Here is a 26,354-nt window from a genome sequence, read left to right as displayed (position 1 = left end):
TACAAATTTATTTTTATTTGAACTTACTACCAGTTAGATAAGTTATTCAAGGACTTCTAAGAACAAAGTGTTCCTTTACTGAGGTGCCAATGAAGAACTGGCAATTAAAGTAACTGGTCAAATATTACAGAGGAGTATATTTTCTTGTAGACCATTATGATATTTACCACCATTATATATGATGCAATTATGCAATATCCATTTGACATCAGCAAGGAAAGCCTCAGTGCACCCGTACATCTTCTTCTTGACATTCTGAAAAGAAACAAAAACACTCAAATTGCAAATAAAGAGAATGGAACCACAATATACAGTCAGTTCTGTTATAATGCACGTTCCAGCAAAGCAAATTGGCTATGACATGACTGACAGAAAGGGGAACAGCATTTCTAAAATGTGAACTTGTACTGACTATAACAATTGCATCAGTGAGTGAAGGAGTGTGTGTTGACATCACAACATCGTGTTGCATGCTTTGTCCGAAATACGTGCGATGTTAGTGTCCAAAGTATCTCTGTGCTGGCATCACGTGATCGCTTCACAGGCTTTGTCAAACGAGAGAGGTTGGATGATAGGGAATTTTTTTTTTCTGACCTTATTCATGGATTTGGAAGGTGTTTTTACAAGGTATTGCAGAAAAAAGAATTTGGATATCACATTGGTCCTAATCCTAGATAATGCACCAGGCCATCCTCCCCCCATTGATGAGCTTTCTGTAAACATCAAAGTGCTATTTCTACCCCCAAACACAACCTCTCTCCTTTAACCCATGGACCAGGGTGCAACAGTAGCTTTGAAAGCTTATTATTTAAGAGGCTGATTCCAGCCACTGAGGGGGATAAGGAGAGTATTCTTCAATTCTGGAAAAGTTTTAACACCAAGAACACAATTGACATTATCGTGGAGGCCGGAGATGATGTCAGTGAGATTCTTCTCCCAGATTCTTTTTAAGTGTTTTAACGGCTTTGATCCGTCAGAAGGGCTCCCAAGAATCAAAGAACACTGTGTTGATCTTGCAAAGGAAGTTGGATTTGAAGAAGTTGTCAGTGAGGATGAAGATGTTGAAGAGCTGCTTGAGTCCCACTGTGAAGACCTCTCTACAGCTGACAACAACTTGTTGCTGAAGGGTAAGTGCAAGCTGGAGATAAGGAAATTGAAGTCCAGGATGCAGCACCATGAGAGCTTTCCACTCCTGTTTTGTCTTCTATCCTGAGGGAAATTGAAAAGCCGTTGCAGCGCTTACAGGTCAACAATTACAATGCAGAAAGCAGCAGGGGAGCAGTTCGTGGAATAAAATCTTATTTGGCACCTTATGAACAGCTTCTTCATGGAAGAATAAAAAGCAAAAAGCAGCAAAAACTGGATGTATTTTTAAGCCAACCCGCAAGAAACAGTCAGAAGACAATGAGCCACAGCCATCCACTTCTGGATTTTTCACCCAAACCCTGCACCAACAACTGCACCTGATAATAATGATGATAACAACCCTCAGCCCCTGCATTAACAACTGAGCAACCTCAAAACCTACTCCCCAATTTAAGTCATCTTGACAGTTTTTCAAGGTAAAATGTTAATTTTACTTTTATTTCATCATTGGATTTGAATCAAACATTTATTCAAACTGTGTTATCCACTGTTTTAGGCTTTTGAGTGATTCTGTGTTTTTTTTTGGTAATCTGCCCCAATCCTGTTTTTCCCCCAAAGAAAATCGCACTACAGAAATAAGAAGGCCTGACACGCAATGTTGCACAGGAATGCAACAATAGCGTTATAGTCAAACTGACTGTATTGAAGTAGGTTAAATGCTTTTATAAAGCTGGCCTTGTTAGCGACAGTCATGGATGAATTTAGCACAGTATATAATAAGTAAAAAATGAGGTTCATTCACACAAACAATGGCTCTATTTAACGCGATATCTTGCTGCATTCAGTTGCATCGAGATTTGCTTCTCAACAGGCAGTTCCACAGAGATTGAAGCAAATATTCAAACATGCCATGCTCTGTTCCAAAAAACTAGCTGTTGATGGATAGAACTGAAACTAATCTTCACACATATTTTTAAACTCATTTTTCTTATTTTACAATTATAAATTTCAAGCATACAATTCTCAGCAGTGATCATGTAATACATTGATAGTGCCTCTACATCTGTGTCAGAAAGTCATAACATATCTGAACAAGTTGGTAAAAGTTTCTCTACACTTTCTAGTCCAAAACACCACAGTTTTAGTTTGTACCTACTTGTAGATATTTCTCCAGTCAATCTGTCCAGAGATATTACTACATACCTATGGAGCAAGTGGGACCTGAACCAAGGCCTCCTGGCTCTGAGGTAGCGGCACTACTACACTACTAGAGGAGCTCTGGAAACTTGCACACAATATTCCAGGGACTATTTCACCAGAGTTACATACCATTGAAGCAAGGCATCAAAACTAGTCTTTTTAATCAACCTGTTCAGAAATGCTGCAGCACCCCTCTGCAGCGAGTGGTACTTGGCCCAGAATCTTCTGTACAGAAGTATACACAATATTATTATACACCTCTGGAGCAGGCGGGATGTGAATCCAGATCTCCTGACTCAGAGAAAGAGGCATAACCACTGTGCCACAAGAGCTCTGGAAGTTAAGTAAGACTACCAGTTTTAAGTTGACATCTGCATACAATCAAGCAGAATATAAAATGATTAAATGTATCTGCAATTAAATATAATTAATATATGGCTACAATGATTGGTAAAGGTCAAAGAGAGCAATATTTTAAAACTACAATGAAACAAAGTTTATTCATTTTTAGGGGGATAACTATTTCGGTCACCCAGGAATTTTTCAGTGTTTACTTGATAAGATCACCAAAATATAGATAATCAGGAAACATTTGGTTATACAGTCTATGAATTTGCAAAACAATCCATATTTCTTTTTATATTGTTATATGTGGGATGGAGGAGTAAAGGGATCATTGAGTACCGATTTACAAATTAATAAAAGTGGCAACAGAATTATGGACAAATCTGTCAAAAATACCAAGTACAGAGGTCCGCATTACTCATAGGAGATCTATTCCAAGAAAATCCAACCAGTATGAAATAATGAAAAACAGGGATCTATTTGCCATAAGAATTTAATTAGTATTTAGAACAGATATTTAACAACTCCTCAAGACAATGCCATAAGGTGTGCAACAGCTGAACAAATTCCAAAAACTGTTCCTTAATAAAATAGGGACATCTTTGTGAAACAAACAACATTGGGGCAACAAATAGCACAGATCCCTTGAAATCAGAGGTGAATTCTAGCGGGATAGAACTGAATTTCTTTTATTGCTACCAACATTATTTATGCATTCTGTTCTGCGTATTATCAAAAGGACAAAGGTCCTGTCTGTGGCTGCTCCTCTTGAGTTCTATATTTTTCTCCTTCAAATTATGATAAAATAATCAGAAATTACTGCTCTAACAGTGTGTATACATCAAATTTCAAATTCAGAAGTCTCTTAATCATAAAGAGGCTGGAATATGGATTATGCTGAAATATGCACTACAGAAGATGAAGCAGCCAAGAGTAAGTCAGTCTACTAGTAGCTGGTATATGGAGTGACCGAGGAAAATAGAGGTGATGCTTTTAAAGGGATGTTGAATGAATGATAAAGGAACATTGGAACAAGATGAGACCATTCGGCCCTTCAAGCCTGCTCTGCCAGTCAATAATGGCTGATCTATCGCTTTAGGTCCACATCCCTTGATACTGTTGCTTAATAAAAATTACAAATTTAAATTTAACAACTGAATTAACATTGTTTGGAGGAAGTGTGCTCCAAATCTCCGTGACTTGTGACAGGTAGAAATGCTTTCCAACATCTCTCCTGGATGACCTGGCCCTAATTCTTAGACTGTGAGTCGGCTCTTCACCAGTGGGAATAGTTTATCTTTATCTAGCTTGTCTTTCTCTGTTAATATTCCAAAGACCTCAATTAGAACAACCCTTAATCTAGTAAATTCTAGAGAGTAAAGACCTAATTTGTGTAGTCTGTCTTCATAAACTAACCCCTGAAATCTAGGTGTCTTACTTGTAAACCTGATCAGAACTCCCCTCCAGGGCCAAAACATCTTCACTAAGGGTGTGGTGCCCAGATCTGCTCACAGTACTCCAAGTGGCATCCAAACCAAGTTTTGTTTAACTTCAGTGTAATATCTGCAGCCCGAAACTCCAGTCCTTTATGTATGAACACCAGCATTCCGTTAGCCTTCATGACTATTTTCTGCACCTCACTCCCAAATGTATGACTACATGTTTATATTTCAAACCATCTGCCCCAGCTTTGCTCATTCACTTAATCTATCAATACTATCATAATTTCACTCTGTCATCAACATTATCTACAAAGCTGCCCGATTTTGTATCACGAGCAATTTTGGATATTTGACTTTAAATGCCATTATCCAAGTCATTAATAATTATTACATATAATTGAGGTCCAGAACACAGATCCCTGCCTGGACTCCATGAGTCATGTCTGCCAATTTAAGTCCTTACTCATTATTCCAACTGTTTCCTGTCACTCAAAACAATTTCCTAGCCTAGTCAGTAATTTGCCGTCAATTCCATGTTAGCTAACAGTCTCTTCTGTGGGATTTTATCAAAAGCTTTCTGGAAGTCCACAGAAACAATATCTACGAACCTACCTCTGTCCACCATCTCTGTCATCTCTTTAAAACAATCAATGGAGGTTTGTCAGGCAAGACCTACCCTTCATGAATCCATCTTGACTCTCCTTGATTTACTAAAATTTTGAGGTGATCAGATAGCCTATCCTCGAAAATGACTCCAACATTTTCCCCAAATTTATCAGACTAACTGGTCTGTAATCTCCCGGTTTCCCCCTTTCACCCTAAATCAAGGGTAGGAAATATCAAACGCAAGTAGTGTGCAATATTGGTCAGAATAGGAACAGAGATGGCTCATGTGAAGCACAAACACTGACAAAGTGGATTATCAAAATGCTTGTTTCTTTGTGCATAGAATTTACATCATGATTTCATGTTTTCTTCTGAATTTATTTGGATTAAATTAATATTTCTACATTTTTTTAAAACAGCACATTGCAAGAGGGAGAAAGGTTTCAACAAAAACTACCAAATGTAACCAAAACAGGTAGATTGAATCAAACTGTTTTAACTTTCACCTGAAAATGAAGGCACAAAAACACTAAAAATAAAGCACCAAAACTGTAGGATACAGTTGATTGTTAGTTGATTGAGCAAACAGGCAAATGCTGTTCACTTTTACAAGGGCAGTGTTGTCATATTCAAACCCTACCACTAGATGGCAGCAAACAAAAACAAATGAAATTGCTGAAAACTATTTCTGCGCTGGATTTGGAAGCAAAGTGAACAAATGCAAATTCAGTACAGGGTAACAGAGCTGCTCTCAACTTGGGAAGCAAGGTACAAATATCTCATCAAATGAGCTTACCTTTTCTAATGTGCAAATATCCATTGGATGGAAGATGTACTCAGCATAATCAGGATGCTGTTCTAATGAAACTGGCTTCTGGAAGGGCTCAGTCTGTTAAAAAGTTAGAACAGTGATTTATGAAGCTGACAGAGAAGTGAAGGGTGACAAACTGAATGTTTAGGTAAAATATTAAAAAGTTACAAGTTTCAATTCATTTTCAGTATTAAGATTTTGATTTTATGTCCAGATTAAAAACTGCAGCACAACACAATTAAAACTAATGATTAGTCAGGTCATGACAAATGCCATTAATTATCACAATGATAAACCATGGGCCTAGCCAGGATTAAAGGCCTTTGCATAAAGGACGATAGGAGCTGTTCACAGTGTTCAGGGTTATGCTGCAGGAAAATATACAGTTTAGTGTACTCTGGGCCACATGGAATAAGTGGTAACAAATGATCGACGCAGCATGCCCCATTAGGAGCCAACAGGAAGACAAGCAATGCAAATAAACTAGCCATTGAGAATCTCAGATGGATTACACAGTGACTCCTTAACAGATCAACTGATAATACCACTGACAAGTGCCTGGTGTGGGTCATGTACCCATTCTCTTAATCAAGGCATTTAAAAGAATTCACAAAAATTAAAGAAAAACTGGCAGACAGAAATAACACAAAGGGAAATAATTACCCAAATATACCACTGGTCTATGGAAATGAGGCATTTCTCACAGCTTTTATTTGTATTTTCTTCACGAGGAGGCAGAGAGATATTCCAATGCTTTTTGGAGAAAAATGGATCACCTCTGCCACTTTTGACAGCTGGAGATGGAACCACTAAACAAATCATAAATAGAGGACCTCTCAAGTAGTAAATCCTCAATCAAGTAGTTTGTCTCATGTGACAACAGTAAGTATTAGTGTCTCTTGTATTTTGAGTGATTAGCAATTCTGTTTTCTATTGTTTCCAGGATTCATTAAACAGGGTCATCATGTAGCTACTGCAGTTTTTGACTTTTGCAAACCACTCCATTTTATATTTGAAAATTATTAGAAATGCAAACAAAAAAAACAAGCTGCCCAATTTGGTCTTGATCACTATTAAATAGGATACAGGATAATTAATGATATTTAGTTGTATTAAATCAATTTTCACCATATATTGTTTTCCCTGCTCACTTTATATGAACAATCACCCCATTAGAGCTGAATAGCCTCAGCCAATGATTCAGGCTCAACTGATATCAGTGGTATGTCGCATGAGGAAGTCAGAAGGAAAAAAATGCATCTCCAATTGTAGCTACATTTACTTACTCCTGGCTGCTTCATCTTCTGTAGTGCATATTTCAGCAGGTAAGATAACTGATCTATAGTAAGCATGGTCATAGCTTTACTCTGAGTCTCAATACATTCAGCGACTGTGATTTTCTGTGAAGCAAACAGATTTAAAATAATTTACAAAAAAAAACAAATCAGCTTACAGTGAATTTCTGGAGCACAAAACTTCAAATCAATTGCAGAAACATCTCAGCAGAATAACATGTCACACTGGTCGATTGCAGCTTTCCAGGAAGCACAATATTAATCTCCAAATAGACATTCCTTTTCTTCAATAACTGCACAACGGTCTGAATGGCAAGGATACCAAACAATGCCAAAGCCAGCAAATTTAACACCAAGATACTGCATTAACCCTTTGAAACACTTTTAATTATGTATTCTTCATCTTCTAAGTGGATTATAAAAAGTACAATTAGAGAATTAAAAATTACAACAGCTGCAGATTAGGAATAGTCACTTAGAATACTTTGGTCAGAAATTCCACCTTCATTGCTCAAAGGGTTAATGATGTACATATGTTCTGCCAAGCTTACAGAATGCTAATCATACACTTTAGCAACTCAGTTCCCTGTATCCATACCAGTTTGTGTTACTGATGTACCTTACCCCAGGAATAGTGGCTACATGCGTCCTTCAACCAGATTTATAACACATAATCGTAATTAAAAATCCCACTTTCTTAATTTAAAAAAACTGAATTTGAACAAGTTCATGCCCATTTCCCTCACCGTAGTTTTAACTATCTTTAACCATACCTCACATTCTGGACAGAACCAGTCCCCTTCCGGTTCAGCGTTCAGTTTTAAACACTTTGCATGGTAGACACGAGGACAGAGCTCGCAGCACAGAACCTGGCCCTCCCGGTGGCACACCCAGCAATAGAAGTCATTTCGACCATCCTGTGGTACAACATGAAGAAGGTCTTTGGTGAATGGCTGCTTCATAGAAGCAAAGGGACCACGTCTAAGTGTCAACTGAAATGGCAGGCAAGAGAAACAGGCTTGGTTTCAAAATGGGATGATCAGCAATTGTTAGGGTGCAAAAAAAATACCAGTTCTGTTAGGCTTCTCATCCTAAACACCAGATGGTTAAGGATGCAACATGAACAACAGTCATTGTCACAGGGTTCCCAGAATAGTACAAGGTACTCAGGAGATGATAAATTAGTGACAGGCTTGTTTTTTTTAAAAAAAAGGAAGCAAGTCGCAGAAAATTCAGGCAATTGTACTCGATACTTTCAAGACATGCACTTAAATTTTCCAGACATTTGTCTTGTGAGATGAAAGATTACAAGTAGTAAAAGTTACTACACGTATTTGCACAACGGAGACAGGAAAATAAAAGCACAGAGGCAATGTCCAATTGTTTATTAATTTTAGTAGGAAAGATGATACATTTTTTATGAAAATGTAACAGAAACCCTTCCATCTGAATATGCAATTTGATACCTAACAAGTACCGGTATTCTAATTACACTACATCAAGGTTTAAACATCTCACATCTAATGCATTAAGCAATACTAAAAATATTTTAAAATCGACTAGATTTACTTAGCAATACTGTACCAATATTAGCAATGCATACTAACATGCATGTTCTGAGCAACATAACATTACTTTTGGCCTCTCACTGGCAGTCAGCCAAAATTACTAACATTTCTTTTAAGAAATAAGTTTTCTGGTGTTTAACTGCTCGCCTTCGTTGAATGTTAACTATGGGACCCCTTCCTAGTTGTGTTCATCTGGCAACCAACCACTTCAACACATGCAGCACTATTAAACCCATTCAATTCAGGTAGGGCTTACTAAACTGTGTCAGTCAAATTCTGAAAGGCTCACAATTATTAAGTCATTTTAACAGCAGTGCTAAGTCAACATTCAACAGGTACATATTTACACCAGGAAACCGAGACTCTAAGGAGGATATTTGAAAAGCTTTGCTCAAAATTCAAGAAATAGAAGAAATTAGAATATTCCAGAAATCAGCTGAAGTGTGAAAAATGTGCCATCCTGTAATTTGTCAGTATCTTTGGCTCTTACTACAAACTCTTTATAAGACCATAAGACATAGGAGTGGAAGTAAGGTCATTCGGCCCATCAAGTCCACTCTGCCATTTAAATCATGGCTGATGGGCATTTCAACTCCACTTCCCTGCACTCTCCCCGTAGCCCTCGATTCCTTCTGAGATCAAGAATTTGTCGATCTCTGCCGTGAAGGCATCTAACGTTATCTTAGCTTCCAGTTCTACCCTCTCTCTTCCTATTTCTGATTGCCAAATTTGTGCCTCATTCTGTTTGATCCTCAGCTGAGCTTCCAATCCTATAAATTCTCCGTTAGCATGACCAAGTCCTACCCATTACATCTTCACTCACTAAATTAGCTTCCCTCCATGCCGCAAAATAACTTGTGTTTGCATGTTCAGCTCCATTTACATTCTTGCTCCTCTCTCCCTGAAATTTGTGCTCTGCCAATTCTGGCCTATTAGGCATTGTTGATTGCTTAGGCACCTCTGCTGAATTCTCCTTATTAATCTCTCTGACTCCCCCTCTTTCTCTCTCTCAAAATCTACCTGTGAGCTGCAGGTTTTTAAATCTCTTGGCCTAATCTATGTAGGTCATCATCGCGGACCCTTTGAACATATTTATACATCGCAAGTTAAAATTATTTGAAGCTGGTTGATTTGTCTTATTCAGCTGATAAATCCAAAAACATATTCTATTTCTACACTGAAAGAACACTGCCACACAGTGTCCAAGAATTTATTCCCCATCCCTAATTGCCCAGAGGGCAGCTCAGAGTCAACCACATCGCTGTGGCCCTGGAGTCACATATAGGCCAGACCAGGTAAGAATAGCAGATTTCCTTCCCTTAAGGGCATTAGTGAACCAAATGGGTTTTTCCCACAATCAACAATGGATTCATGGTCATCATTACATCCTTAATTCCAGATTTTTAAAAATTGAATTCAAATGTCACTGTCTATCTTGGCGGGATTTGAACCCAGGTCCACAGAACATGATCTGGATCTCTGGATTAAAGGTCCAGTGATAATACCACCAGGCCATCACCTCACTGGATCCGAACTCCACAGGCCCAGGTTGATCCTCTGGGAGCAGAGGTTCAAATCCCAGTATGGCCAACTGTGGAATCTGAATTCAAATCAACAAGGTATGGAATTAAAAACAAGTCTCAGCATTGATGCCCATGAAACCTTCATTAAATTTATTGTAAAAACTAATCTGGTTCACATTGTCTTCAGAGCAGGAAATCTGTTGTCCTTAACAGGTTTGACCTATATGGAAAAGCAGTATGGTTGACTCTTAACTGCCCTCTGAAAAAAATCACCCAGATAGCCACTCACTCACTGGCATTTAAGGATGGGCAACAAATGGTTGAATGCCATTGACACAGACATCCTTTGAAAAAAAAAACTTTTTCCAAAATATTGGCCAAGACTGTCTATTCACCTGTGAATTAAGTGTGTTACACAGGGGTTTTAATTCCAGGAATTCAGCAGTAAGCAGGTGTCTAACTTGACAATTTTAGGTGGTCCCCAGGCTGAAGTGGCAATGAAAACATTCAAATTTAATTCAAGGAAAATGTTCAAAGTAAAATGAAGTTTACTGTATTTCATGATTACTTAATTTTCTTTCTCCAGGTTACAAATCATCCCGTTACATTCTTCTCAGGTGGAGCTACAGTCAAAAAACATGAAGATTTTATCTCCCAGCTACAACTGAAATTATGGGCAGGTGCGCAGAGCATTTGTTTTCTTGTAAATTATGAATCTTACTGCACTCAATGGTTGCACCAATGCACTTGAAGACAGCATTGATTACAAATACTCACAAAAAAAATCACTGAAGTATGAAGAATATTAACTATACATATGACAGTAATATCCAGAAGAAATGGAAAAATTGAAGTGCTTTAAAAAGTAAACAAGTCGGATTTACCTATTGTCATTATTTTCACACCAGCAGCATTAAAATATTAGAGAAAACGCAAGGTTAACTTGCTTTGAGTGGGGGAAAGAGTTGAGTGACGAGACGAGGGTAGAAGAATAAGAGATTCAACAGTAGTTCTATTTTAATCAAGTATGTGTGTCCTCTATTCTGGCTCAGTTCCGAAAGCAACAGGGAAAAAAAATCACTGCTGTTTAAAGCTTATCTACATACAGATTTAGTATGATTTTGAAAATAGTTATCAAATTAGTTGGCCTTATGTCAACTGCAGTAAACCATATTTTGCCTATATGCCCCAAGTACTCACTCTTCCTTTTTGAATCTATGTTCCATACCAGCCTTATTAAAGACAGGCAGGTATTGAGCTACATTTCACCTGTTTGTTTTTAACAAAGAAATTCCCATGCAGTACTGTGATTAAAAGAAAGAGAACATGGTCTGGGTGAAAAAATACCTTCCTCAGCACGAAATAGGACTTACAGTGGACAAGTGAAGATTATAGTTCTAATAGAAAGCTTAGAGAAGGAAAACACACAAACACAAGTGCTTAGGAGGCATTTTGGAGATGTGAAAAGCAAAATCAAAAGCACTAAGAATTTATTGCAGACTGGTGATTTATAGCCATGGGGAGATGGCTTATTATGAAGCATACACACCGAGTGTGTCAAAAGCATAAAATACTGGAGATCACAGCAAATCAAGCAGCATCCATGGAGAACAAACAAGCTAACATTTTGAGTCCAGATGATACTTTGTCTTTATCTCATGTAGAATCATCTTTTTTTTTGTTTCCAGTACAAATTCCAGCATCTGCAGTAATTTGCTCCCACACCACGAGTGCTCATGTCTGAAACAGAGACTTCAATTTCCAATGCAAGTTTGGAAAGAGTACATCGGAGGCAAAATACATTAAACAGTTACACTGCGTATGGTCATTGCGCAGAACTGCTGTTGATAAAATGCTGGAGACATCCATATGTTTTTCTTGTAAAATTATTGATTACAAGGTGGCCAAACCTGACTACATTTTTCCTGGAAGCAATTATTCAGGATATTTCTGGTACAAATCCAAATTATTCAAAACAATGCATGCATATTTACAATCCAAAATTCAAACCCACTATAAAAGAGCATCATGAAATCACATAGAGAGACTTCATCTCGGCTTTTTTGCTTCCCATTCCAACAGTTTTCTAACCAATAAAACAAATAGTCAATAAGTTCAAGGTAGGCTAGTGGAAAACCAGAAAACTTCAATAATTAAAATGTGAGACATGTATCTTTTCTCTCCTCAACATTATTGCCGAAAGTTTAAATAAGTCTTGGAATTTTCACCAAGTTTACAATGCAATACCAGTGATTTGCTAGGGTTTTAGATTACATCAAATCCAGTTTTTAACAACTCTGAGCCAGAACATTCTGACCTTCTGGTTTATGCAAAGGGTACTTAAGCAACATATCTGTGCACACTTGCCACAAAGACACAATTTCCTAAGCAAAAAATCTAGCCCCTGTCAGAAGGGAATTCTGAAGTCTGCACCCCCAGGGCGAATTCTGAAGAGAGCTCTGTCAATGGTACCACGTCAACGTTCAGGTAGCTGAGACTGGATGCATTGAGCCAAGGTGCTGTCAAATGCAAGGTGTTTAGTTCCAGTTCGCATTGTTACTGACTGCCAGAGTTTTAATGTGACCCCAGTATGACAAATGATCACAATCGCAAGTAGTGGTTGCTGACCTGCCTTTGCCAAATGGTGGGGAGAAATGCTATTACAGTCTCAACTTCCATAACTCCACCCCTTGGGTTCTGCAACATGGCTCAATCCACAAGCAAATAACACAAACCAATGATTAAGATTTCAGCCTCTTTGATTGAATGAAAATACTCCCTTCTACCTCAGCAAATCCGATGTATCAGTTCCAACACTGTGACTGTATCAGTTCCAACACTGTGACTGACATGCAGGTTAAAAACACAACACATCCATCTATGAAAACCTTTTGAACTTCTTCCAGAACTAACTTTGTGAATGACTCCCATACAGGTTGGCAAAGTACCTAACAGACAAATTGAGAATAGTCAGAGAAATCAATTCTATTGAAGGGAATGGTTGGGTAGAACTAGAATGGTTGGGCAAAAGGGGAAAGATGTTCAAAAATAGCGTGATTCGGTTGAAACTTTTTAAGCAAATCATCATCCAGTGGCTCAAAGTCAGAAATATTAACTGAAGAAACTAGGAGAATACAGAAAGAAATCTGAAAATATTCCACGTCAGTATATAATGTAAACTGATATTCTCATAACCTTTGGAACCTGCTCGCATGCCATAACGTATTTTAGCAAACTGTCTGTTGCATCACTTGCACTGGTATTTTTACTTGGATCACTTCTTTCAAACTAATCACTGGTTTCATTTCTGACAGTGTTCACTTTTTTCATATTGGCCCCTTCCCTCACATTAGTCTTGTCATTGCTATTCCTGGTCACGACCCTTCATACATCAAGATGATCTATAGATGAATACTGTTAGGAGAGCTAAAAATGTATTAAATCTAACTAAGATTGGTCTTTCCAAAAACTTGCTTCTATATCTACTCATGACATACGTGTGTGGCTTCAAACAGCTTCCTGCTCACTCACTTCACCTATTGGTATCAACTGTTGATCTAACAGAGGAGGAAAAAATAGAGACAATATTTCTCTTTCCTGAAAGGCAAATAATTGGCTGGGTTGACCCTGCAGAGTGACAAACTCCCCTTTTTGCCACCTCCAAATTCCAAGAAAGTTCACCAGCAACCTTTGCACCCACCACTAATTTTTTTGCATTCATTCACTTGATATGGCTGCTGCTGGCTCGGCCAGCATTTATTGACCTGCTCTCTGGGATGGGCAGAGTCAACCACATTGCTGTGGGTTTGGAGTCACAGGTAGGTCAGACCCAGGTGAGGATGACAGCTTACGTCCCTAAAAGGATATTAGTAAAACAAGATGGGTTTTTCCAATGATCAACAATGGATTCATAGTCATTAGATTCTTAATTCCACATTTTTTTTCCAGTGAAATTTGAATTCCGCTATCTGCTGTGGTGGATTTAAACCCCAGTTCCCAGAATGTTATCTGGATCTCTGGATTAAGAGTCCAGAGTTAATACTGCTGGGCCATCATTTCCCCCGCCCATGCCCCAAGGTCTTAATTAAGACTCTTCAGTGATTGTTTGAATGGCTACTAAATAATCTTAACCTGCCACTGGCCCCATTATTGGCCTCCCTGTTAGGGAAAAATCGATGCTGCCTTCATTCCAGGTCAACCTGCCTGCTGGATTGTGGGGAGGCCTCCATGTGCCCTAACCAGGCAAAATTGGAGGGTTGGGGGCAGGGTCATTGGGCCCTAAAAGCCATCAGCCTGCTCGTGCCTCTAACCACCCTGACCCACTCCACACGTCCCCATTCCCCACAACAAAAACAAAAATCTATTCACTTGTGCAACTCAATGGCTGCAGAGCGGAGGTCTCTAGCTACACTTTTCAACTGCCAAAAGCTGCCAATTGGCTGGCAGCCTCAGGTGAGGTGTCACATTAGTGGCAAGGCTTCTAATTGGATGTGGATCAAATGGACTAGCATTCACGTACTTTGTTGTCACTTGATTATCCACAAGTTTACATGCAGGTGTAGTTTGGAGTTCTTGTAATGCAGTGGTCATGTTCATAGATGGACCTTCTGACCCAGATGCAAATTCCATCCCATAGTTCTGTCTGGAGAGCTATATATTGCCAAGTGGGAACATCAAAACAGCAGGCTCCGGCTGACTGATCCAGACAGCAGATCTGCATCTTCAGAAGCCCAATGACCCATTCAAGGCAGTGACTTTGGTTGTATTGACTGCATCTTTGTCTAAGGCTCCCATAGAAAGGTCAGTAGCCATCTCTGGTCTCCTCAGCCATTCGTGCATTTTGATGATTGAGAGTGAAACTAAGGCAATACATATGTGAGGATGGAATTATTGCAGCAGCCAATTAAACAAATGCACAAACAGAAGTTAAGTCTTGCTGTGGTCATGGACAACTTGGGCGGTCAAAGACTGAAACCTTAACAGTTGAGCCATCTAGCTTCTGTAAGCAAACTTAAACAGTGACAAGCAAACTGCAATCACGTGCAGCTGTTTGCAAGCTGCCACTATGATCGACATTGATATTGGAAGGAGCCAGAAGTGACGATGTTCATGGTGCACAGTGACTTTACTGGCCACCAACTGGGCACAACAACAGCCAGTGTTTTTGGCAATGAGTACGTCAGAGACATCAGTGACTATCTCTCATGGTACTGGATTTGTCATCATCAGGTGATTTCCTGCAAGAAATTTCTGTCCTAATTAATGGTTCAAAATCGGACAGCCATTTCCCATTGCCAGCTGGAGCCTTCCTTCTGGCTAGGTGGCCACCTGTCTTTGACAGCCTTATCTCCTGCTTTTCTGTCCTGCAATGACAGGTGGTTTCACATTCCATTCAAAACTCAATTACAAACACGTCCATTCTCCTTGATAACAAAGTGTGAAGCTGGATGAACACAGCAGGCCAAGCAGCATCTCAGGAGCACAAAAGCTGACGTTTCGGGCCGAGACCCTTCATCGGAGAGCACAGCTCTACACTGTTCTGGACACTCACTTACACCCTAGAGCCAAGTCCCCTTTGTGTTCTGCAAATCCCCTGCCCACTGCATATTCTCTCAGGCTTCAGCCAACAGGACAAGATAATAAATGACATCCCTGGCACTTTTCTTAAAAGAATGATGACAAGCACTAAATTAATTTTTAAATAGAGTGAATTGGTTTCAATTAGTGTGAACAGATTTCTGGCATACCCTCACACCCAGGGTTAATCACGCCCCCTTACATTTTTGGGAGACCCCTGGAAATTCAATCCATAGTCTTTCAAGAGAGCTGACCTTTTTAAGGTCAAGTCTCCAATGATTACTAAAATAAAAACTGTGAATCTATATTGCTTTGTGTCAGGAAAAAAATACTCTAGTTTTATTCCAATCTCGATTTGCTACACACTGCGGTTGGCATTATTATCATTGTATAATGAGCTGAATTTTTAAACTGCCATGGGAACAACTGGAAGACTTGAAAATGTTGAAGTTGCTACCAAATATTTATAGGCAGATTTTCACGGGTATGTGCAAATACATGATGCAAATCACTGGTCATTAAGCTAACATGTATCTAATCTTTCAAGCATTTTTCCAATGAGGCATGTTAAAAAAAAATCACTTAAGTGTGAAGCAGAACCACAAATTAATCTATCAGAACTTACGAGTCACACAAACCCAGCTCTCCTCCTTATTTAGAGAATGCAAAAGAAGTAATCACGAAAGTTTACAAAATCATGCCTCATTGCATTTATTGCTAAATACAAGTTTTGAGATTTTAAAAACGTCATTGCATCTATACTCCAACTTTCTAAAATAAAGCAGAAAGCAAAGACAAGGTGAAGAGACATGGATTCTGAAACTGAAATTTAAAGAAAGAATAAGTAATGCTGCAGAACAGGTATAGTAGGTATGTTGAGATTAGAGAATGAATCTAAATATCAGCCTTATTCATACTGTCTGTAATCATTACTGTCTGTAGACAGACTTCATGTTTACTATTAAACATTAGCAGGCACCAATGAATCTCATTCACTACGTTACATGCATTCTACGTTGGCCTAAAAAGATGAATATAAAATGGCTTGAATGGTAATTACTAAATAGTAAAATCGATTTGTATGCACTCAGCAAGACTAACAGTCAATTGTAACTTGATATCAGCCAGTCTGAATCCCAACAAAAAGTTCTGTTTGTGACTACTGCTACTACATCAGCTCTGTGTTTAGACTATATGCAGTGTATGTAGAATTCAAAAGTAGTTCATCATAGACATGGATCAATTCTAACACTACCTAGTCCTCCAATTTTTGGGGCATCACACTGTCCACTTACCCGGAAGGATCAAGGTCATATCACCTTTATTGAAGCAGTCAAGTGTGCATCACAGTTCCCAGTTGCTGAGTGTCCACCGGGAACAGATTAAAAAGGACAGTCTTACAGTTATGGAACACATGTCCAGAAGCAATTGTTCAGTTGAGTGAAACTGTCCTCACTTGGTTTCACTTTGACTTATATGACAGCAGCCAGAGCATGTGCAAAAATGGCTTTTCTTTCCAACCCCAGATATCTTGGGAAGTCGCAGTGAGGTTTCCTGGCTCCCTTCACTTCCAAAACCACATACTCTCCTAGGGAACAGGTGGAAAGCTTCAGCATGTATGCTGATGAGATTTCAGTTGTGCCCCCATGAATCCTCCAGATCCAACCCACTGATATCCAGTCAGCTTGGCAGCCACCACTGTAAATTTTGTGCATCCAACCATCAACACAGACTGAACTAGATTGTGAAGGTGCTGGTGTCGGACTGAGGTGGACAAAGTCAGAAGTCATACAGAACTAGGTTATAGTCCAACAGGTTTACTTGAAATCGCAAACTTTCAGAGCATGCCCCTTTGTGAAGGGACAGAGTAGCACACAGAGCACACAATTTATGGGTAGAGACAGATCAAGGGCAGAGAGATCAAAAGACCATACAAATGGTGAGTGGAGTGCCAAATATTAAATCCCTGCAGGTGATCCGAAGAGTTAGACGGACAGAGTAAAGTGTCAATTACTGAATAACAAGCGAAGGTATGACTTACAATCTGATTAAGTGAGGCACAGAGATAACAACAATAAATTAAAAGTAATATGGTACTGGAGATAAACCAAATGACTGGAAGAAAATGGACAAGTTAGCAACCGGCAGCATGGTTTCCTAAGGAGAAGGTCGTGCCTCACCAACCTGATTGAAGTTTTTGTAGAGGTGACAAAGTTAATTGTTGAGGGAAGAGCTGTGAATGTAGTTTATCTGGACTTTAGCGAGTCATTTGATAAAGTTCCACATGGCAGATTGGTACAAAAACTAAAATCGCATGGGATTCGGGGGGGCTGGCCAGATGGATACAAAACTATCTTGGTCATAGAAGACAGAGGGTGATGGTGGAAGGGTGTTTTTTTTTTCAGAATGGACACTAGTAACTAGTGGTGTTCCACAGGGATTAGTCTTGGGTCCTCCGTTGTTTGCAGCATATATACATGATCTGGAGGAAAATGTGGGTGGGCCTGATTGGTACCATCAGAAACTCCACCAACGATTGTGAAAGAATACAACAGGATATTGGTAGATTGGCAACTTGGACGCAGAAATGGGAGACAGAGTTTAATCCAGAAAAATGTGAGGTGATGCATTTTGGAGGATCAAATTCAGGTGTGAATTATACTGTAAATGGCAGAACCCTTAGAAATATTAACAAACAGACAAATCTGGGCGTGCAGGTCCAGTTCCCTAAAAATGGCAATACAGGTAAGCCAAGGTGATTAAGTAGGCATTTGGCATGCTTCCTTTCATTGGACAGGGTGTGGAATATAAGAATTGGCAAAACATGTTACAGCTATAAAAAAAACCCTTTTCAGGCCACACTTGGGAGTACTGTGTGCAGTTTTGGTCATCACATTTCCAGAAGGACGTGGAAGCTTTGGAGAGAGTACAGAGAAGGTTCATCAGGATGTTGCCTGGTCTCGAGGGCATTGGCTATAAGCAAAGGTTAAAAACAATCCTAGTCTTTTCACTGGAAAGACAGCAACTAAGAAGAGATCTGATAGAGGTTGACAAAATTATGAGAGGCATAGATAGAGTGGGCAGTCAGGAGATTCTTTCCCAGGAATTGAAGTTGTAATTACAAGGGGAGACAGGTTCAAGGTGAGAGGGGGCAAGTTTATGGGAGATGTACAAGAAAGATTTTCATGTAGAGAGTGGTAGAAGCCTGGAATGCGCTGTTGGAAAAGGTGGTGGAAGCGGGCACATTGGTGACATTTAAAAGAGGATTCTGGATGGTTACATGAATAGGTAGAGAAGAGAGGGATACGGATTAAAGGTAACAAAGTGTGGAGCTGGATGAACACAGCAGGCCAAGCAGCATCTCGGGAGCACAAAAGCGGACGTTTGTGTTCATCCAGCTCCACACTTTGTTATCTTGGATTCTCCAGCATCTGCAGTTCCCATTATTATGGATTAAAGGGTTTGTTTTTTAGTTTAGTCGGAGCATGATAATCAGCACAGGCTTGAAGAGCAGAAGGGCCTGTTCCTGTGCCGTATATCTCTTTTGTCCTATTACATTATAGGCATAAGAGTCGCATGTCAAGGGACTAACCAAAGTCATAAGTGATCCAAAACTGTACAAACTAATTAAGGTAGATGGATCATAACAATTTATCCAGGTAATGGTGACAAAACTGGACAGTCACGAATATTTTACAGATAAAGAAAAATGTGGTGGGGTCACATGTAGCACAACATGAACCCAAGATCACAGCTGAGGTCATCTTCATGGGTACCGAACTTGGCTATCAGTTTCTGCTTGGCAATTCTGTGTTGGTTGTGCATTATGAAGGATGCCTTGCAAGATGTTTATCCGAAGGTCAGAGGTTGAAAGTCCTTGACAGCTGAAGTGTTCCCCAATTCAGAGGAAACATTCCAGTCTGGCGATAGTTGTGCAGTGTCTATTCATCTGTTGTCATGGCATCTGCATGGTCTCACCATGACGCCATGCCCCTGGACATTGTTGCCTGCAGCATTTGAGATAGACAGCATTGGCCCAGTCACATGAGTATCTGCTGTGAATGTGATGGGTGGTGTTCGTAGTATCCATGTCGATGATTTGACAGATCTTGCAGAGGTTGCCATGGCAGGGCTATAGGGTGTTGTGGTTGATGTTCTCCTAAAGGTAGCTGTTTGAAGGTGAGAAGCAGAGGCGCAGGGATGATGTTGATGGGATGCCGTTGTCATTGATGACATATTAAAGGCTCCGAAGAACATACCATACGAACAGCCATCGGGACCAAATGTGCACCCCAATATGCCATCATTTTAATGCGCAAATTTGAGCAAGATTTCTTCGCTGCACAGGGCCTCCAGCCAATGTTACACACTACATACAAATCATCGACATTTCCTTCCTTTGGACTTGGGGTGGTGGGGGGGATGGGGTGGTGATGGTAGGGGGTAGTTTGGAGAAAAATCACTGAAATGACTACATAGTGATATCAACTAGTTTAATCCCACCATCAGACTTACCATGAAGTATTCTTCAGAGACTCGATATCATTCTTGGACACACACATCTCCATCAAGCATGGAGATCTCAGTACCTCACTCTACCGCAAACCCACAGACAACCACACAATGCTGTATTTTCTACCTTCAATCCTAAACATGTTGAAGAAGCTATCTCATACAGACGAGCCTTGTGCATAAACAGGATCTACTCAGATGGGGAGGAACGTGACAGACACCTAAAGATTTTGATGGATGCCCTCATAAGAGCAGGATATGACGCTCAACTCAATCGCCAGCTTCAACGTGCCACAGCGAAAAACCGCAACAGCCTCCTCATAAGACACAACCAAGAGAGGACAGTTTGTTATCCAGTACATCCCCGGAGCAGAGACACTATACCATGTTCCAGGCTGCAAACAACATGTCATTGATGAAAATATCTTGCCAAGATCATCCCTACTGTACAAAATGTAGAGGAATAGAATTGTGGGAGATACAGCAGTTTGGATCGGAAATTGGCTTGCTGAAAGAAGACAGAGGGTGGTAGTTGATGGGAAATGTTCATCCTGGAGACCAGCTACTAGTGGTATACCGCAAGGGTCGGTGTTGGGTCCACTGCTGTTTGTCATTTATGAAAATGACCTGGATGAGGGTGTAGAAGGATGGGTTAGTAAATTTGCAGACGACACTAAGGTCGGTGGAGTTGTGGATAGTGACGAAGGATGCTGTAGGTTGCAGAGAGACATAGATACGCTGCAGAACTGGGCTGAGAGGTGGCAAATGGAGTTAATGCGGACAAGTGTGAGGTGATGCTCTTTGGTAGGAGTAACCGGAATGCAAAGTACTGGGCTAATGGTAAGATTCTTTGTCGTGTAGATGAGCAGAGAGATCCCGGTGTCCATGTACAAAGATCCTTGAAAGTTGCCACCCAGGTTGACAGGGCTGTTAAGAAGGCATACAGTGTTTTAGCTTTTATTAATAGAGGGATCAAGTTCCGAAACCAAGAGGTTATGCTGCAGCTGTACAAAACTCTGGTGCGGCTGCACTTGGAGTATTGTGCGCAGTTCTGGTCACCGCAGCATAAGGAGGATGTGGAAGCTTTGGAAAGGGTGCCGAGGAGATTTACTAGGATGTTGCCTGGTATGGAGGGAAGGTCTTACGAGGAAAGGCTGAGGGACTGGGGACTGTTTTCGTTAGAGAGAAGGTCGAGAGGTGACTTAATTGAAACATAAAAAATAATCAGAGGGTTAGATAGGGTGGATAGGGAGAGCCTTTTTCCTAGGATGGTGACGGTGAGCACGAGGGGGCATAGCTTTAAATTGAGGGGTGAAAGATATAGGACAGATGTCAGAGGTAGTTTCTTTACTCGGAGAGTAGTAAGGGAATGAAATGCTTTGCCTGCAATGGTAGTAGATTCACCAACTTTAGGTACATTTAAGTCGTCATTGGATAAGCATGTGGATGTACATGGAATAGTGAGGTTAGATGGGCTTCAGATCGGTATGACAGGCCGGCACAACATCGAGGGCCGAAGGGCCTGTACTGTGCTGTAATGTTCTATGTTCTATGCCTCCGCTTCTAATTAGCTTGTACAGTTCTGGATTACTTAGGACTTTGGTTAGACCCTCGGCATGCGACTCTTAGATCTATCATGTTATTCCAGTCATTCGGTTTGTCTCCAGCACCACCTTTTTATACTTTGGTAATTATCTGTGTCTCATTTAATCAGATTATAGTTCATTCCTTTGCTTGTGATTCAGCTGTTGACACTTTACTCACACTGTCTAACACTTTGGATCACTATTCGGCACTCCAGTCACACCATTTATGTGGTCTTTTGATCTCTCTGCCCATGATCGATCTCTGTGCACAAATTCTGTGTTTTGTGTGCTTCTTTCTCACTTCACCTGACCGTGGGGCATGTTACGAAAGCTTGTGATTTCAAATAAACCTGTTGGTCTATAACCTGGTGTCACGTAACTTGACGTAATTCTGTTATCCTACTTGATCTCAAGGGACATTTACAATTGCATGTGGTCTCCATCATAAAGTCTGTCTACTGGCACCTCATTGCCCATATCTTCCTCAATTTCTGTCGATCTGCTGCTGAAACCCTGATCAAAGCAATTGTCACCTTCAGACTCAGTTATTCCATAGTTTGGAGGCCATAAAGCTGCAACTATTTCGCAACTACTGTAAATATCAGCTGACCTCAAAAAGCCAATGATCTTCTGCTGCCGCGCCACCACCCCACCTCCCCACCACTCTGCTTCCAAGCTGATAGTCCCTCAGCTCCACACAGCTTGCTTCTACTGCCTTCCAAAAATCCACAAACAGGACAGTCCGGGCAGCACCACTGCTTCAGACTGCTCCTGCCCCACAGAACTCATCTCTTCCTACACTGACTCAGTCTTCTCTCCCCTGGACCAATTCACACCCACATACACCTGTGATTCCTCTGATGCCTTGTGCGGATTTCAACACTTCCAGCTTGCAGGTTCCAGCTGCCGCCCCTTTACCATAGATGTCCAATCCCTTTACACGTCCATTCCCCACTAAAGGCTGCTCAGTGTGGTCTCCTCCACATTGGGGAAATGAAGTGTAGACTAGGTGTCCGCCTCGCAGAACATCTACGCTCTGTCGCAAAAAAGGCTCCAAGTTATCTGTTGCCTGCCATTTTAACACACCACCTTGTTCCCTGGCATATCTCTTTCTCTGGATTGCTGCAGTGTTCCAGTGATGCTCAACACAACATAGAAGAACAACACCTTATTTTCTGTTTGGGGACCCTGCAGCCCTCCAGCCTCAAAAGTGAGTTCAATATTATTAGGGCCTAAAGTCTCCCTTGACCTAGACCCCTACCCCACACACCAGGCCTTGTTATCACGTAGCCTGCCATTACACACCCGTTGTTCGTCCTTAACAATCCCTGTTACCAACTATTCACCCTCCTAGTCAGGGAGTTATCACTTCCTTGGTCAATCCAACTGCTCTCTCTCTCTTTGGGCTCTATCCTATGATTTACTCCCTACCCCAAACCTCTCCCTATTTTCTGCATATAAACCGACATTTTCCCAGCTGCCATTAGTTCTGGGGAAGGGTCACCAGACCCGAAAAAAGGTATCTCTGAATTTTCTACAAAGATGCTGCCAGACCTGTTGAGCTTTTCCAGCAACTTCTGTTTTAGTTCATGATTTAAAGCATCCACAGTTCTTTCGGTTTTTATTGACCACTTCCTTGGTGATGATAGTTTCAAGCTTCCTCTATCCCTATCACCTCCTGATTTATACATGGTAATGAGATTTTTTTGTATCGCCTATCATGAAAACATAAAAAAAATCCTTGATCATTTCATCCACCACTTCTTTAACTAATATTAACTCCCCATTCACTCTCTTTAGAGGACCACTCACTGTAGTTTATTTTTCTTTAACCTGTAGCAACATTTCCTGTCTATTTTACATTTCCTCGCTAGCTTCCTGCCAGATTAATTTTCTGAAGAAGGGTCCTGACCCAGAACGTCAACTTTCCTGCTCTTCTGATGCTGCCTGGCCTGCTGTGCTCCTCCAGCTCTACACTGTGTTAAAACAGCCTCAGTACTTCAATTTCTTTGAGATATTACAGAAGTCCCTTCTGCCCCTCAGACAGATACAAAATATCCAGTGCGTCCATTTCAAGACAAAAGGAGCTCTTCAAGTTCCTCCCACAATATGAATCAAAGTGGTAGTTCATTTTAAAACCGTTTGAGGGGATATGCTATACACAGCTTGGCTGTTGCATTTATATGTTAGATGTATTGCATTTGGGGAAGTCCAATATCATAAAGCCCTGTACAAATTAAAGCTCATTTTGCCTTTCAGTGATGTGCTATAAAATATACTGGATGGCTACATCATAGATATTGAAAACTCAATATTTAGTACTGGAACAAGTGCAATTTTACTTATTTGATCATTATATATTAAAATCAGTGCAATCTAGATGTTTTCATTTACATATAAAATTTTGCCAAATACAGGAGTTTTCCCTCCTCCACTATGTCTGCATGAATGACACCAGACAGTGCTCACAAATGGATTGACAATAAATAGTACATTCAGCTCTGACGTCTTTATTAGTTTCATTACAACTCAACTCAATTACAAAAATGTTACAGGTACACAAATTGGGACAAAAACTGGAATGGAAAAAATTAATACTTGATTGCAGAAAAATCAGTTTCCAGCTACCTAGTTTGTTTTTCATCCTAATACTTTAAATCATACAGATCTTGCACTATTTTTGCTTAATTGCAATATACTCAAAAAGTTGAGGAACTAATAAGTGCTAAACTGTCACAGTTCCTGGAATTCACTTTGGAAAATGCAGCATTCACATCACAGCAAAGCGGGAGATGGCAAATAACTTAGCAACCAATGGTAAAAGCTTTTGTAGTTAAACTGTTCTAATGGGGTGGGGAGTGCAGTGGAATCAGAAGATTTTATTACTTCTCATTAAGCAGCCTAATTATATCAAGATTACAACAAAATTAGCAATGAAGCATTGACAATATTTGGGTCTTTAGTATGAGACATAAAAGGTAAGACTGACACTGTTATTCACCAGAGTATATCAGAACAGAGAACATAGAACATTACAGCACAGTACAGGCCCTTTTCGGCCCTCGATGTTGTGCCGACCTGTCATACCGATCTGAACCCCATCTAACCTACACTATTCCATGTACATCCATATGCTTATCTATATCAGAACAATATCGTGACAGATCAAACCCACAAATGTTTGTGTTCTCAGGATCATGATCCTGATGAAACCATAGCTATAAATGTTGAGTCTCTGTAACTTATTGAAAACACGAAAAATGTCCTGAAGCAAACTAAGAGCCAAATCATTGGACATTCAAAAATATACCAAGAAGGGACTTGACAAAGTAAAAATCTCATGCAAGTGGAAAAAGCAAAGCAGCTAAATTAACTGTAATATATAGCAGAGAAAAAGGAAGAAAGTAATGCCAGATATGAAGCCAAAGACATCTGAAAACATCTGAAATGGGCTACAAATTATATGGTCACAAAGCCTGTCCTACTCAGAGCTGACCTGAATTATTCCTCCGTCACATGGGCAAAGTTCATAAATTGATCAAAGGCAAACAGATACATATTCCAGATGAAACTTTTTGCAACCTAGATAAAGATCACCTTTCATCGTCTGTTACTAGATCTGTGAAAGATCAAGCAAGTTATATTTCAGCTAGACTGCATTTGTTATAATTTATTCACTCAGGGTGTGGCCATCACTAGCTGGGCCAGCATTTATTGCTCAACTGGAGCTGCCCTCAAGGAGGTGGTGAGCTAAGAATACAGTCAATGGCAAAAATTGTTCACCAATTGAGATTACAGGCACTTTTACATAGCTGAAGTTAGGAGTGTGATGGAATAATCGTTACCTGCCTGGACAAGTTCACCTCCAACAATATTGAAGGAACTGGATACCATCCAAACAGCCCCCTTGATCAGCACCCGATCTGTGAATGAACATTCAACTCAAGACTATGCCTTTTTATTTTTGTATCATTGTGGGCTGAAATTTGTAAAAGGCTGTTTACAAACAGTTTGAAAGCACGGATACAATTTTGAAAACAAGTATCTTGCATCCATGGTAGATATCGTGTGAACATTTGTTTGAGCCAGCAGTAACTGAAGGTGAATTGGAGACAATTTGTAATGGAGGTGGTGTACAGATACAGCTTTTGCTGGCAAAAAGTAGATTGGTCTGTGGACTAGTGACCAGCCATCAGTGTCAGAGACCTTTTGGACCGCCAACAAGGGTGATTAGTGCTCTGGTAACAAGTTACAGAGAGCGAAGGAGAAAGAAGTACTCAGTTCTTCCCTAGCTCAGGAGCAGTCTCGCTATTCTCTACAGTCAAAATTATGATCCTGAAGAAAACCAGTTTATCTTGCCTGCAACAATTGTCATAAGCTAGTGACCTTTAACTGACAAGTCAGACCTTTTAGAAATAAGCTAGCTATGTTGTATCTCTTACCATGCAGAGGGAGCACCCAGAGAAAAACAACTGAAGTAATGCGCCGGCCAGATGAAGAATCAAAGATTACCTCAACAACCGTGCCTAGAAACAAAGGCCAAGAACCGCGTTTCCAGGCTTTCCCCTCCATTCAGAGCTTATTTAACCCTGTTTGTATGCAAGGTGGATGTTTATAAAGAAGATTAGAGTTTTAATTGGTAGTATGATATGCCAATAGTTTCTAATGTTGTAACTTGTAAGTAGACTCTACTTACCTGTAATAAATATTGATTCTTGTTCAGCACAGAAACATAAAAAATGCTCTCTATCAACCTAATCTGAAAGTCAGGTAAATTGGAAATTTGGCATAATTTTAAAATCT

At 40.1% G+C, this 26,354-nt stretch overlaps 1 protein-coding gene across 15 annotated transcripts in view; it reads right to left on the bottom strand.

Annotated features, from left to right (window-relative positions):
* Window positions 1-26,354, bottom strand: part of zmynd8 (zinc finger, MYND-type containing 8) — a 145,056-nt gene that overhangs the window by 37,561 nt on the left and 81,141 nt on the right. For 11 of the 15 annotated variants that reach the window (XM_048549866.2, XM_048549865.2, XM_059652748.1 and 8 more), the window contains 4 exons: window positions 7,559-7,777; window positions 6,777-6,890; window positions 5,476-5,568; window positions 168-255 (listed from right to left, as the gene is read on the bottom strand). In XM_048549866.2, the coding sequence (XP_048405823.2) occupies window positions 168-255; window positions 5,476-5,568; window positions 6,777-6,890; window positions 7,559-7,777 (514 nt within the window). The remainder of the gene's footprint in view (window positions 1-167; window positions 256-5,475; window positions 5,569-6,776; window positions 6,891-7,558; window positions 7,778-26,354) is intronic. The other 4 variants (XM_048549862.2, XM_048549863.2, XM_048549870.2 and 1 more) reach the window with 2 other exon arrangements.

The sequence above is a fragment of the Stegostoma tigrinum genome, chromosome 19 (assembly GCF_030684315.1).
Source record: "Stegostoma tigrinum isolate sSteTig4 chromosome 19, sSteTig4.hap1, whole genome shotgun sequence".
NCBI lineage: Eukaryota > Metazoa > Chordata > Chondrichthyes > Orectolobiformes > Stegostomatidae > Stegostoma > Stegostoma tigrinum.
Note: the sequence above shows the minus strand (reverse complement) of the source record. Positions and strands in the feature narration are given on the sequence as shown.